The sequence below is a fragment of the Gobius niger genome (genome assembly GCF_951799975.1).
Source record: "Gobius niger genome assembly, chromosome: 1".
Lineage (NCBI taxonomy): Eukaryota > Metazoa > Chordata > Actinopteri > Gobiiformes > Gobiidae > Gobius > Gobius niger.
Genome location: NC_136852.1, coordinates 3,521,924 through 3,534,988, shown reverse-complemented (window position 1 = coordinate 3,534,988; position 13,065 = coordinate 3,521,924). Strand labels below are relative to the sequence as shown.

Sequence of the window (13,065 nt, the reverse complement as noted above, 5' to 3'; positions counted from 1 at the left end):
GAGTTCGTTATAACGACAAATCATAGTATTTACTAGATTAGAATATATTGTACTGTAATCAGTGGCGTGTGGTTTGGGTTCACTTAAACGCATATAAACTGATCCACAATAGAAAGGCGTATGGATAAGACCGCTTTTTACTTTGTTCACCAGAGGATGTGTCAACAACGCAAACCAAAGCAGTGGAGCCACAGCCCCCAAACAGAACCCTGGGGACACTCGGATTATATGGAAAACCAGGACACATGACGGCAGAGACGAGTGTGTTATGACAAGGAAACAGGCGGCTGTTTTTATGAGAGGTTTTGTTGACAGAGCGAGGGCCTCGCCGGAAACCAAACCCTTCTCCTGTCCGAGTCCAAACCCTTCCCCTGTCCGGGACCAAACCCTTCTCCTGTCCGAGTCCAAACCCTTCCCCTGTCCGAGTCCAAACCCTTCCCCTGTCCGGGACCAAACCCTTCTCCTGTCCGGGATCAAACCCTTCTCCTGTCCGGGATCAAACCCTTCTCCTGTCCGGGACCAAACCCTTCTCCTGTCCAGGACCAAACCCTTCTCCTGTCCAGGACCAAACCCTTCTCCTGTCCAGGACCAAACCCTTCTCCTGTCCGGGATCAAACCCTTCCCCTGTCCAGGACCAAACCCTTCTCCTGTCCGGGATCAAACCCTTCTCCTGTCCGGGATCAAACCCTTCTCCTGTCCAGGATCAAACCGTTCTCCTGTCCGGGATCAAACCCTTCTTCTGTCCAGGATCAAACCGTTCTCCTGTCCAGAGCCAAACCCTTCTCCTGTCCGGGATCAAACCCTTCTCCTGTCCAGGACCAAACCCTTCTCCTGTCCAAACCCTTCTCCTGTCCGGGATCAAACCCTTCTCCTGTCCAGGATCAAACCGTTCTCCTGTCCGGGATCAAACCCTTCTTCTGTCCAGGGCCAAACCCTTCTCCTGTCCGGGATCAAACCCTTCTCCTGTCCAGGATCAAACCCTTCTCCTGTCCGGGATCAAACCCTTCTTCTGTCCAGGGCCAAACCCTTCTCCTGTCCGGGATCAAACCCTTCTCCTGTCCAGGATCAAACCCTTCTGTCCGGGATCAAACCCTTCTTCTGTCCAGGGCCAAACCCTTCTCCTGTCCGGGATCAAACCCTTCTCCTGTCCGGGATCAAACCCTTCTCCTGTCCGGGATCAAACCCTTCTCCTGTCCGGGATCAAACTCTTCTCCTGTCCAAACCCTTCTCCTGTCCGGGATCAAACCCTTCTCCTGTCCGGGGTCAAACCCTTCTCCTGTCCAGGATCAAACCCTTCTCCTGTCCGGGATCAAACTCTTCTCCTGTCCAAACCCTTCTCCTGTCCGGGATCAAACCCTTCTCCTGTCCGGGACCAAACACTCCTCTTTCCAAACCCCCCTTTCCGGGGAGCCTAGTATCTACATCCCGCTGTTTCATGATTAATTGATCCACTTAACTTTGCCTTGTTCGAACCTTTCACAAAAGGAATAGTTGTTTTATCTGAGTGGCTGGAACATCTTGCCCACGTGTGGTTGCCCGTCCCTGATTATAATCCGTCCCGTATGGAGATGTGTGTTGTATCATGTAAAAAAAGTCCTGATGATAATGACTTTTGCATGATGGACCTTTAATGCATCGATACTGAGGTTTGAGCTCCTGCGGTTCCTGCAATTGCATCTAAAATCAGAAACATTTGCTAGTAAAGTTTATATTGTTTTGTAGCTTGCACACTTAGATACTCACCAGAGCGGTTTCTTTTCCTGGACAGTTTTACAGAAGCTTTTCCAGAGCGTTTCCCCGACCGCACAGACAGCGGAAGTGTGATCGAGCGGCTGAGCTCATGTAATTTTCATGCACAAAGCGGCTCTTAGACCACTTCCCCTTGTCATCTTTATTCATTACTTATTCATATGGAAAGACAAATACTACTACAGGAAGCATTTTGTCCAGTTTCTCACCTCTGACATGTGCCACTTACCAGATTCTTCAAGTAAAATGCTTTAACGCCATGTTTGACACTACATTTGTTGTCTTGTATTTTATTATGTTTATCAGAATACACTCCCTTCCTCTTCTATACAATCTGGGATCAGGGATGATTCCTTCAAATTCTGGATGGCCGTGTTTAACAAGTGTATTAACCAATCAGAGAAGCTGGACATGAAGCAAGTGGCGGATTTTGTAAATGAGGAAGTTGTTGGTTTTACGAAGCAGCGATCAGAACAGCGGAGGCAAATGTGAACAATGTATGTTGTTTTTGACACAGGAACTTAAAGTGCAGATGACACATTTTACCCAGACTTCATTAGTTTTGTCATGTTTATAGTTTGACTTGGACACTGACAGGAAGTGACATAGGCTGTATCCGAATGTCCACACTATCCCCTATATAGTGACTATATAGTGGTCACTTGTTGTAGGGGTGTCCGAATGTCCAGAGAGAAAAAAGTCGAAATTTCCCACAATGCATCTCGAAAAGTAGTGAGCATCGATGGTCACTAAACGGGTCAATATAGACCACAATGCATTGCGAGAGTCGCAGAAGAGCCTGACAGCGACAAGTCTTTGAACTAAACAACACGGGCGGCACGGTAGCACAGCGGTTAGTGCTTGTGCTTCACAGCTAAAAGGTCCCGGGTTCGATTCCCACCAAGGACGGGGCCTTTCTGTGTGGAGTTTGCATGTTCTCCCCGTGTCTGCGTAGGTTTCCTCCGGGTACTCCGGTTTCCCCTACCACTAAAAACATGTACAATAGGCCAGGATGTATGAGAGTGTGTTTGAGAGTGTGCATGGGGGACGACGGATGAAAATTAGCCTAAGGCTACAATCCGGTGTGGCTTGTTCATTAACTTGCACTGTCCCTACCAAATAAACCATAAATGACTGAAGTAAATCAGCTGTTTCAGTCGTGTGTTTGTGTTTCTCACGAATAAACGACCTAAATATAAACGCTTACGGTGAAAAGATGCTAACGTTAGCTGCTAACCTTTAGCTTGCGCTGTTAAATGACCGATAGCTTCCTCTCAAATAATCCAAGCCATTTATGTAAAATCCATGTTAAATATAAAGTATCTGACTCGTATTTATCCATAAATATTCCACTGTCTCTGAGTTTGTTTGGACTTTATCACAGAAATACTTTATTCCCGGAGTTTAGTGAACTTTTAGCAGATGTAGTCACTCAATCTGACCGACTTTCGGCACTTCTCTGAGCTCACGCTGGAGCGATTTTGTTTTTTCCTTTTTTTGTGATGATGGTAATGCCTGTAAAAGTGCCAAAACAGTCGTTCTGTTTCATAAAATAAACGTTTGTAACAATAAATAAATTCAGAAAAAAAAAAAAAAAAACATATCTGCAGCTGCTGTGCAAAAAAGAACGTTGAAGAAACTGCCTTGTACTCGTATCGGTATTCGGTATCGGCGAGTACTTAAATCAAAGTACTCGTACTCGTATCGGTTTTAGAAAAAGTGGTATCGGTGCATCCCTACTTTTCAGGCCGCGACCCCTAAAACTGCAAACAATCCGGGACTCCCACTGTAATAAAGTAACTATTATTAAGCATAAAACCTTCAACATCTAGTGTAGTAATACATTCACATGGTTTTCTTTACTATTAGATCTGAAGTCACAGACCTGCTGTTTTCAATTCAGAATGTTCTTAAATACACGATCAGTATTCTCTTTCTAATGATCTTGGAAAAGCCGCGTTTGTGCTCGTTGGTGGTCCGACCTCCTCTTTGGAAGCTGCATTACATTTAACTTTAGCTCTTCCTTATTTTGAAGTTTCTGCTTTTTTTCTCTCTCTCTCCCCTAGAGCAGCTGTGGCTTCAATAAATAGCTCACCACCATCGAGTGTGGAGCGGCTAAATAAAGCCACGTGAAGCGTCTCTGAGCGCCCAAATTAGAGCTTTGTAAAACCAATGTGTTATTAAACTTTAAAAAGTGATTAGAGCAAACTTCAAACAAACTATCACGGCTTTCAGTGAATGTCACGTAAAAACATTTGAGATGCCGCCATGTTGTTTTTTGTGGAAGTGGTGGAGCCGGCCACGAGTCTCCACAGTAAAATGTTCAGCAGCATCTTAACCTCTTACCACCCGCCTCAACCAAAGTCTGTCCTCTTTGGCCATTATATAGGCCTGTGTAACACGTCAGTTGAAAGCTAAGATCCACAAAACTGATCTTTTTCCTCACATTGTTGCTGTGTTGTGTCACCTTTTGTATGTTTTATTTTTTTATTTTGGTCACATTTTTGTTGAGGTTTTGTCACATTTTTGTTGAAATTTTGTCATTTTTTTGTTCAGTTTTTATCACATTTTTGTTGAATTTTTGTTGAGTTTTTGCCACATTTTTGTTGAATTTTTGTCATTTTTTTGTTGAGTTTTTGTCACATTTTTGTTGAATTTTTGTCATTTTTTTGTTCAGTTTTTGTCACTTTTTTGTTGAATTTTTGTCATTTTTTTGTTGAATTTTTGTCACATTTTTGTTGAATTTTTGTCTTTTTTTGTTCAGTTTTTGTCACATTTTTGTTGAATTTTTGTCATTTTTTTGTTCAGTTTTTGTCACTTTTTTGTTGAATTTTTGTCATTTTTTTGTTGAATTTTTGTCACATTTTTGTTGAATTTTTGTCTTTTTTTGTTGTTTTTGTCACATTTTTGTTGAATTTTTGTCTTTTTTTGTTCAGTTTTTGTCACATTTTTGTTGAATTTTTGTTACATTTTTGTTGAATTTTTGTTACATTTTTGTTGAATTTTTGTTACATTTTTGTTGAGTTTTTGTCACATTTTTATTGAATTTTTGTCAATTTTTTGGTTCAGTTTTTGTCACATTTTTGTTGAATTTTTGTTACATTTTTGTTGAGTTTTTGTCACATTTTTATTGAATTTTTGTCAATTTTTTTGTTCAGTTTTTGTCACATTTTTGTTGAGTTTTTGTCACATTTTTGTTGAATTTTTGTCAATTTTTTTGTTCACTTTTTGTCACATTTTTGTTCAGTTTTTGTCACATTTTTGTTTAAATTTCGTCATTTTTTTGTCCAGTTTTTGTCACATTTTTGTCATTTTTTTGTTGAGTGTTTGTCACATTTTTGTTGAATTTTTGTCATTTTTTTCGTCACATTTTTGTTCAGTTTTTGTCACATTTTTGTTGAATTTTTGTCACTTCTTGGTTGAGTTTCTGTCACATTTTGGTTGCGTTTACATCCTTGTTTTCTTCTCATTTTTTTCCCCAAGAAGCTTTTTGATTAGGGTAAAGCCAAACTGGAGAAAATGGGATCCGTCCAGGTGGGAGTTAAGAGGTTAAATATAACTGTGTGAACTACGTTTGAGTAAAAGCTGTGTGTAATGTGTCACCTGAAGTCCTCCTTCTGACCTGGTCCTCTCCCTCCACAGTGGAGCCTAAAGTCTTCGTCTCGGCTGGGCCCGCTGCGCTGCTGGACGGGGCTAACGAGTCTCTGGTGGCCACGTGCATCGCGGAGCGGGGGCGTCCGGCGGCGGAGGTGTTCTGGGAGGCGGAGCTGAACGGACGGAGCGAGCGGCAGTCGCAGGAGGAGGCCGACGGCACCACCTCCGTGAACATGCGGTACCTGTGGTCACCGGTGAGCTCCGCCCAGGGCCGGATACTCACCTGTGTGGTCCGGCACCCCGCCCTGCAGACCGACTTCCGCATCCCCTTCACCCTCAACGTGCACTGTGAGTGTCTTTACACGTCAGCAGCTTCAGCAGATCCCAAAGTCTGGTGTTGTTTAGGCATCGGACTGCACCATATAAGGGCAAATTATTAGTTTCACGTTGGTCATTTAATATTCTTTTTACTTCATGCAAACTTAGCACATTTTCTTCAAACTTAAGTTCAGATCCTGGCAAAACATTGTTATGTCGTGTTTTCTGGATCTAAACTCAATTATTTAAATTCTACAAATATTACTGGGTTGGTGCATTTCATTTTAATTTTAATATGAACGCTTAACCCCTTAACTCCCACCTGAACCGAGCACATTTTCACCAGTTTGGCTTTACCCCAGTCCAAAAGCTTCTGGAAAAAAGCTGTGAAAATAGCAACAAAACTGAGACGAAAACAATGTGACAAAAAAGTGAGAAAACATTGGCAAAAATGTGACAAAAATGTCACAAGAAATTGACAAAAAATTTACTAAAAAATGTGACAAAAAATGACCAAATGTGAGCAAAAAAATTACAAAAAATGTGATAAAAAATGCCAAAAATGTGATAAAAAATTTGACCAAAAAATGACAAAGATTTGATAAAAAAAAATGACCAAAAAAATAACCAAAATGTGACCAAAAAATGACAAAAATGTGATAAAAAATTGACAAAAAATGACAAAGATTTGATAAAAAAAAATGACAAAAATGTGACAAAATGTGATAAAAATTTACAAAAACATTACAAAAAATTGACCAAAAAAATGACAAAAAATATGACAAAAATCTGACAAAATGTGATAAAAATTTACAAAAAATTTACAAAAAATTTACAAAAAAATTGACAAAAATGACAAAAAAGTTACAAAAATTAGTTGAATACCCAACAAAAAAATGCTGGAACAAAAAAAATCTGATGACGTGAAGAAAAAGATCCTCTCGGTTCAGGCGGGAGTTAAGACGTTAAAACATTTCTGCGTAGGGCATCACAATGGGCCTGGGCCTTGAAGAAGCTTCTTGTTCGTGGCAAAACGGCGAATTTAAGCCAAGAAAATCATCATTTCAATTTGTAATTTAGCTCCAATTCATATCGTCTTGTTGGGAAATCCTAGGATTGAGTCATAAAAATTCAACAAAAATGTGATAAAAATTCAACCAAAAAGTGATAAAAATTCAACAAAAATGTGATAAAAATTCAACAAAAATGTGATAAAAATTCAACAAAAAAGTGACAAAAAATTAACAAAAATGTGATAAAAATTCAACAAAAATGTGATAAAAATTCAACAAAAATGTGATAAAAATTCAACCAAAAAGTAACAAAAATTCAACAAAAATGTGACAAAAAAGAAAAAAAAGAAAAAAAAGAAAAAAAACATACAAAAGGTGACACAACACAGCAACAATGTGAGGAAAAAGATCAGTTTTGTGTCTTAGCTTTCAAATGAGGTGCTACACAGGCCTATATAATAGCCAAAGAGGACAGAATGCATTTGGTTTAGGCGGGTGGTAAGAGGTTAAATGAAACTCATCACTAAACGTTTGCATCAACATTAAATGAGATAATGTATGTGTCAGATTCAGGGGTTTTGCGACACCTTGAATAATGTAGTGATCTAACGGGAGCCTAAACCCTCCTGCCGTAGGATCCGCTCGGTTGGTTTGTTAATTTGTAGACGACACTCTCTCCCTGTATCCAGAAACACGCTCCGTTTATCCCCGACTCCGGTTTGTTAACGGCCGCCGCCTCGTTGGGCTCAGCGGTGAAGCTCATCGAGCCGCCGGGCCAAACGAGCAGCTGCTTCGTTTACAGCTCCGTGATGACGCAGCTGTCGGACCGTTAATTTCTCTCTTTATCGCCGCCGCAAACGTCCCATCATTTGTGGGAGTTACCGTTTGCTGAGTCAGGAGCAGCGGCTTCAAACAGAGGAATATTTTAGTGCGGGCTTTTCAGCGTTAGTGTTAGAAATATGAACTGAAGAAAGACAAGAAATGTTTGTAGAGCTGTAGGGGCTGTTTACAAGGCAATAGTCAATCACATCCTCTCAGTGATGGTGAGTAAGGGAAGTAATCCTACTCTAATCACTTTTTAATTACTCTTCTACCCCCACCTGAACCGAGCACCGTCTCTCTCCAGGTCGACTCTTTGCTTTCAAATGAGATTCTAGACTGGCCTACAGGCTTTTGGATCTGAGATTTCTCCACTAAACTGGAGAAAAATGAGGTTAAAAGAGCAGATGCTGAGATAGAGTTGCTGCAAAGAGTGATCAGTAATCAGTATTTTACTTTTATGGAGTAATGCCGGTTCTTTAGCGATACTTGGTTTTCGATACCGATGCTAAATTATTTGTAACATTTATTCCTTTTTCCTTTAATTGAATTTATTTTGCATTTGTATCATTTGTTTGAGGTGAAATAACCAAGAAACGAACTTTAACTGAAAAAGTTTTTTTCTTTTTTCCCCCACTTTTCACCACATTAAAAAAAAAAACATTCCAAAATTTTTACGTGTTTTTTTTAAAAATCTAAATTTTGCCCCAAATTTTCAGATAAGTTTTCCACGTTTTTACCAAATGTTCACAGTTTTCCCCCATTTTTAACATATTTTTAAATGTACTTTCCCCCAAATTTTTTTCAATTTCCCTGATTTTTTTCCCCTTTTATTCAAATTTGTTTCCCAATTTTTTCCCACATTTTCCCCCATTTTAATTTTTTTTTTAAATGTTTTTTCCCCCAAAATGTTCCACTATTTACAGTATTTATTTTTATTTTTTTAATTTACCCACATTTTTTCCAAATATGTTATCCAATTTTGCCCCAAATTTTCAGATTTATTTTCCAAGTTTTTACCAAATTTTCCCAGTTTTCCCTAACCTGGCTAACACCAGGCTGCTGTGTGCGCTCGAATCGTTTGGAACTGCACAGCCTGGGGACCATGGCCGAAATTTTCGCATGGATTTGGGAACCAATCACAGAACGAGGAGGGACGGCGAGACGATGACGAGCTATTCGATATACGGAAGCTTGTAGTTTATTACGGATTTAAAAAAAAAAAAGTTTATTTACGGATCCAACATGACAGCAGCAGACACGATGGGATTTTTCGATCAAGCTTTAGACCTTGTTCTAAATAGTTTAGCTCGAAAGTTTACAGCGGGTACGTCATACGTCATCGAATACGATGATACGATTGGCTATGGCGACATGCAGACGCATGATAGACATTCGTAGCGCCCCGTAAACCACACCTCTCCTACGAGGAAATGAATTGGTGGTCCCCAGACTAAATATCACGTGTGATTTTAGTCTGGGGTTAGCCAGGCTAAGTTTTCTCCCCATTTTTGACATATTTTTATATGTATTCCCCCCCCCCCACAATTTTTTTTCTTCCAAATCTCCCAATTATTTTTTCCTTTTTTTCAAATTTGTTTCCCAATTTTGCCCCACATTTTTAGATTTCTTTGCCACGTTTATTCCCAAATTTTCCCCCATTAAAAAAAAAAAATGTAATGTTTTTTTCCCCCCGAATTGTCCATTCAATTTTTTTTATTTTTTTTTTATTTACCCACATTTTTTCCAAATATGTTTTCCAATTTTGCCCCAAATTTTCAGATTTTTTTTTCACGTTTTTACCAAATTTTCCCAGTTTTCCCCCCATTTTTAACATATTTTTAAATGTATTCCCCCCCCCAAAAAAAATTCTAAATTTTCCCATTTTTGTCCCCTTTTTTTCAACTTTGTTTCCCAATTTTGCCCCAAATTTTCAGATTTCTTTTCCACGTTTTTTCCCAAATTTTCCCCGATTTTAATTTTTTTTTAAATGTTTTTTCCCCCCGAATTTTCCATTATTTATTTATTTTTTCTGAATTTTTCCCACATTTTTTCCAAAACATACCCCAATTTTTCCACTTGTTTTCCCCACATTTTTTTTCTTTTTTCTTCAACTTATCTTATCTTATCTTTTTTCTTTTATACGTTGATGACCAGCAGCATCAAAACTTGAATATAAAGACTTTCTTTACTTGTATTTTGTCACTACCAGACTGGAATGACGGTTCTCAGCCCTAACCATGACTCCCAGTGGAACATCACAAACAATCCCAGCTGTGATTATTTTTCCTAAATAACTTCTCCCTTTCTGTGAGACATATTGTTTCTTCAGTCGAAAAGTGATTCCTTCCCTCTGCGCCGCCGTAGACTTTGGCCACGTCCGGGCGAAACGGCAGAACTTTTTGGCCGGTCCAGAGAAGCCTCTTATAAAAACGCTATGAAACTGCAATAACGTCCCCGTCCAAGCCCCGCCCCCTCCATCTGAAGCCATAAAACAGCCATTTGAGGCCGTATAAGCCTAATGCGGTAATAATTGACAAAGGCTTCCCGGGCGCATGAGTCTGTTTGGACACTGCGGCCTAATGAAGGTGTTTTATGAAATATTGATCAGGCTTTAGCAGAAACACGAGTATCTGCCGGGCCGGGCGTCGCAATCCAAGGTTAATACATTAAGGAGGAGGCTGAGCGGCTCCGGATGCAAAAGGCACAAGCACAATGTCAGCGCGGAGGAGTGTGAAACATGGCGTCCGTCTGTTTTCCCCGTCAGGTCTCGCACGCTCGGTCAGTGGGGTTTATTATCGGCCGCAGCGAAGGCGGGTTTTATTCTTTCCACACGAGCCCGGGGTCACATTCACCGCAAGCAGCTCAAGTGCACTCCCTAAAATAATCGTAATACGTAAACCAATCGTGCCAGAATCCAATCTATTTTTGCTTCTGTTTCCTCCACAGCTGTTTTTGCTTCGAGTGACTTTCCAAAACTCGCTCAGCTGCAGTCGTGCCTGAAATGGTTCATGTGATTTTGCTCGGAAGTTGCCAGATATGTCCAGTTTTCTTTCCCCTCATTCCTTTATGAGATGGAGATTAAATATACCCGGATTATTTTCGTAAACATCGTCAGAAAGCATAAAAATGTACTGGCTGCCTCCTTTATAAACGATAAAAGGTTGATTAAATCTACAGTAGTTATGCCTTTGACCCTTCCTGAGTGATTACTTTGATGGAATAATGTTTGTTTAGTGAGTAATCATAGTTAAACATCAGTGAAGGAGCAATTTCATGACACAATGTTGAAAAATCGCTTTCAATTCACAAAAACAGCAATGTGGAAAGAATGATTTAAAATAATTCATGTATTTTTTTTTTACCATTTTATTCTTTTCCTGTGGCTGAACGCTGCAGAAATATTATATCTGGATAAATAACCCAGTGTCTGATTACTCCTTTATCATAGTTAAATGTAATCTTCCTATGCATAATCTTATAGTTGTAAGTTTCATAGTTTTGTCTCAGTTATGTGTTAAATGTTTTATGTTTCATGTTCCTAGTTGTGAACCTGTTGATGACAATGGCCAACAAAACAATTCTGATTCCTTTAACCTCTTAACTCCCGCCTGAACCGAGAGGATCTTTTTCCTCACGTCATCAGATTTTTTTCCATCATTATTTTGTTGGGTATTCAACTCATTTTTGTTACTTTTTTGTCATTTTTTGTCTTTTTTTGGTCAAATTTTTTGTCATTTTTTTTGTCACATTTCTGCCATTTTTTCGTCAATCAAATTTTTGTCATTTTTTGTCACCTTTTTGTCATTTTTTTGTCATTTTTTAATCAATTTCTTATCACATTTTTGTCATTTTTTGTCACCTTTTTGTCATTTTTTTGTCATTTTTTAATCAATTTCTTATCACATTTTTGTCATTTTTTGGTAATTTTTTGTCCATTTTTTGTCCATTTCTTGTGACATTTTTCTGACATTTTTGCCACTTTTCCATACATTTTCCGTCACTTTTTTGTCAATGTTTTCTCACTTTTTTGTCACATTTCCATCATTGTTTTCGTCTCAGTTTTGTTGCTATTTTCACAGCTTTTTTCCAGAAGCTTTTGAACTGGGGTAAAGCCAAACTGGAGAAAATGTGCTCGGTTCAGGTGGGAGTTAAGGGGTTAAAAAGTAACTGTATTTTTTTCTTTATTTTAAAAGGTAGCTTAACTGCTTCTTTACTGCTACTACTTCACTAATTACTTGAGTAATCAGTTAGATTACAAGTTACTTTATTAGTTACATCAGCTGCCGACATGTAAATGACAACTAGTTTTGCCAGTATCGATGCATTTTAAAGGCGCACTATGCAACTTTTTATGTGTAAAAAAGTTCATATTTGTGCGTATTTGACCTTTCAGTGAAGCAGCGGAGCCCTTAGTGCCTTTGCTTTCCATCCCAGGCTCCTGTGATGTTTCAGGATCAGATTTATATCAGGTTTTTTTAGGGTTTCTTGTTCTTGTGATGTGTTTGTGATGTGTTTGTGTGTAATGCTGCGTGTTTTCCTCTCCGTCGCAGTCGCCCCCGTGGTGTCGATCGAGGGCCTGAGCGAGAGCTGGTTCGCGGGGCAGGAGAACGTGAAGTTCGACTGCGGGGCCAGATCCAACCCTCCGCCTCGACACTTCACATGGATCAGGTCAGTGTCTTCAGCACCTGAGGCTCAGACGCACAATAAAAGTGCATTATCATCAAAGCTTCCCCATCGACTCCTCGAGATTAACGGTGTCGAGGCGAAGACGCTGCAGGAGAAGGAGTTTCCTCACAGTTTCCTCACAGTTTCCCCACAGTTTCCCCACAGTTTCCCCACAGTTTCCCCACAGTTTCCTCACAGTTTCCCCACAGTTTCCCCACAGTTTCCTCACAGTTTCCTCACAGTTTCCCCACAGTTTCCCCACAGTTTCCCCACAGTTTCCCCACAGTTTCCTCACAGTTTCCTCACAGTTTCCCCACAGTTTCCTCACAGTTTCCTCACAGTTTCCTCACAGTTTCCTCACAGTTTCCCCACAGTTTCCCCACAGTTTCCTCACAGTTTCCTCACAGTTTCCTCACAGTTTCCTCACAGTTTCCTCACAGTTTCCTCACAGTTTCCTCACAGTTTCCCCACAGTTTCCCCACAGTTTCCTCACAGTTTCCTCACAGTTTCCTCACAGTTTCCCCACAGTTTCCTCACAGTTTCCACACAGTTTCCTCACAGTTTCCCCACAGTTTCCCCACAGTTTCCTCGCAGTTTCCCCGCAGTTTCCCCACAGTTTCCCCACAGTTTCCTCACAGTTTCCCCACAGTTTCCCCACAGTTTCCTCACAGTTTCCTCACAGTTTGCTCACAGTTTCCTCACAGTTTCCCCACAGTTTCCCCACAGTTTCCTCACAGTTTCCTCACAGTTTCCCCACAGTTTCCCCACAGTTTCCCCACAGTTTCCCCACAGTTTCCTCACAGTTTCCTCACAGTTTCCCCACAGTTTCCCCACAGTTTCCTCACAGTTTCCCCACAGTTTCCTCACAGTTTCCTCACAGTTTCCCCACAGTTTCCTCACAGTT

The 13,065-nt window shown here is 40.2% G+C and overlaps 1 protein-coding gene across 1 annotated transcript in view; it reads left to right on the top strand.

The window, feature by feature from the left end:
• The window catches only part of nectin3a (nectin cell adhesion molecule 3a), a 129,651-nt gene that overhangs the window by 93,110 nt on the left and 23,476 nt on the right, over nucleotides 1-13,065 (top strand). Inside the window, exons 3-4 of the mRNA XM_079574387.1 lie at nucleotides 5,392-5,691; nucleotides 12,047-12,164. Coding sequence (XP_079430513.1) covers nucleotides 5,392-5,691; nucleotides 12,047-12,164 — 418 coding nt within the window. The remainder of the gene's footprint in view (nucleotides 1-5,391; nucleotides 5,692-12,046; nucleotides 12,165-13,065) is intronic.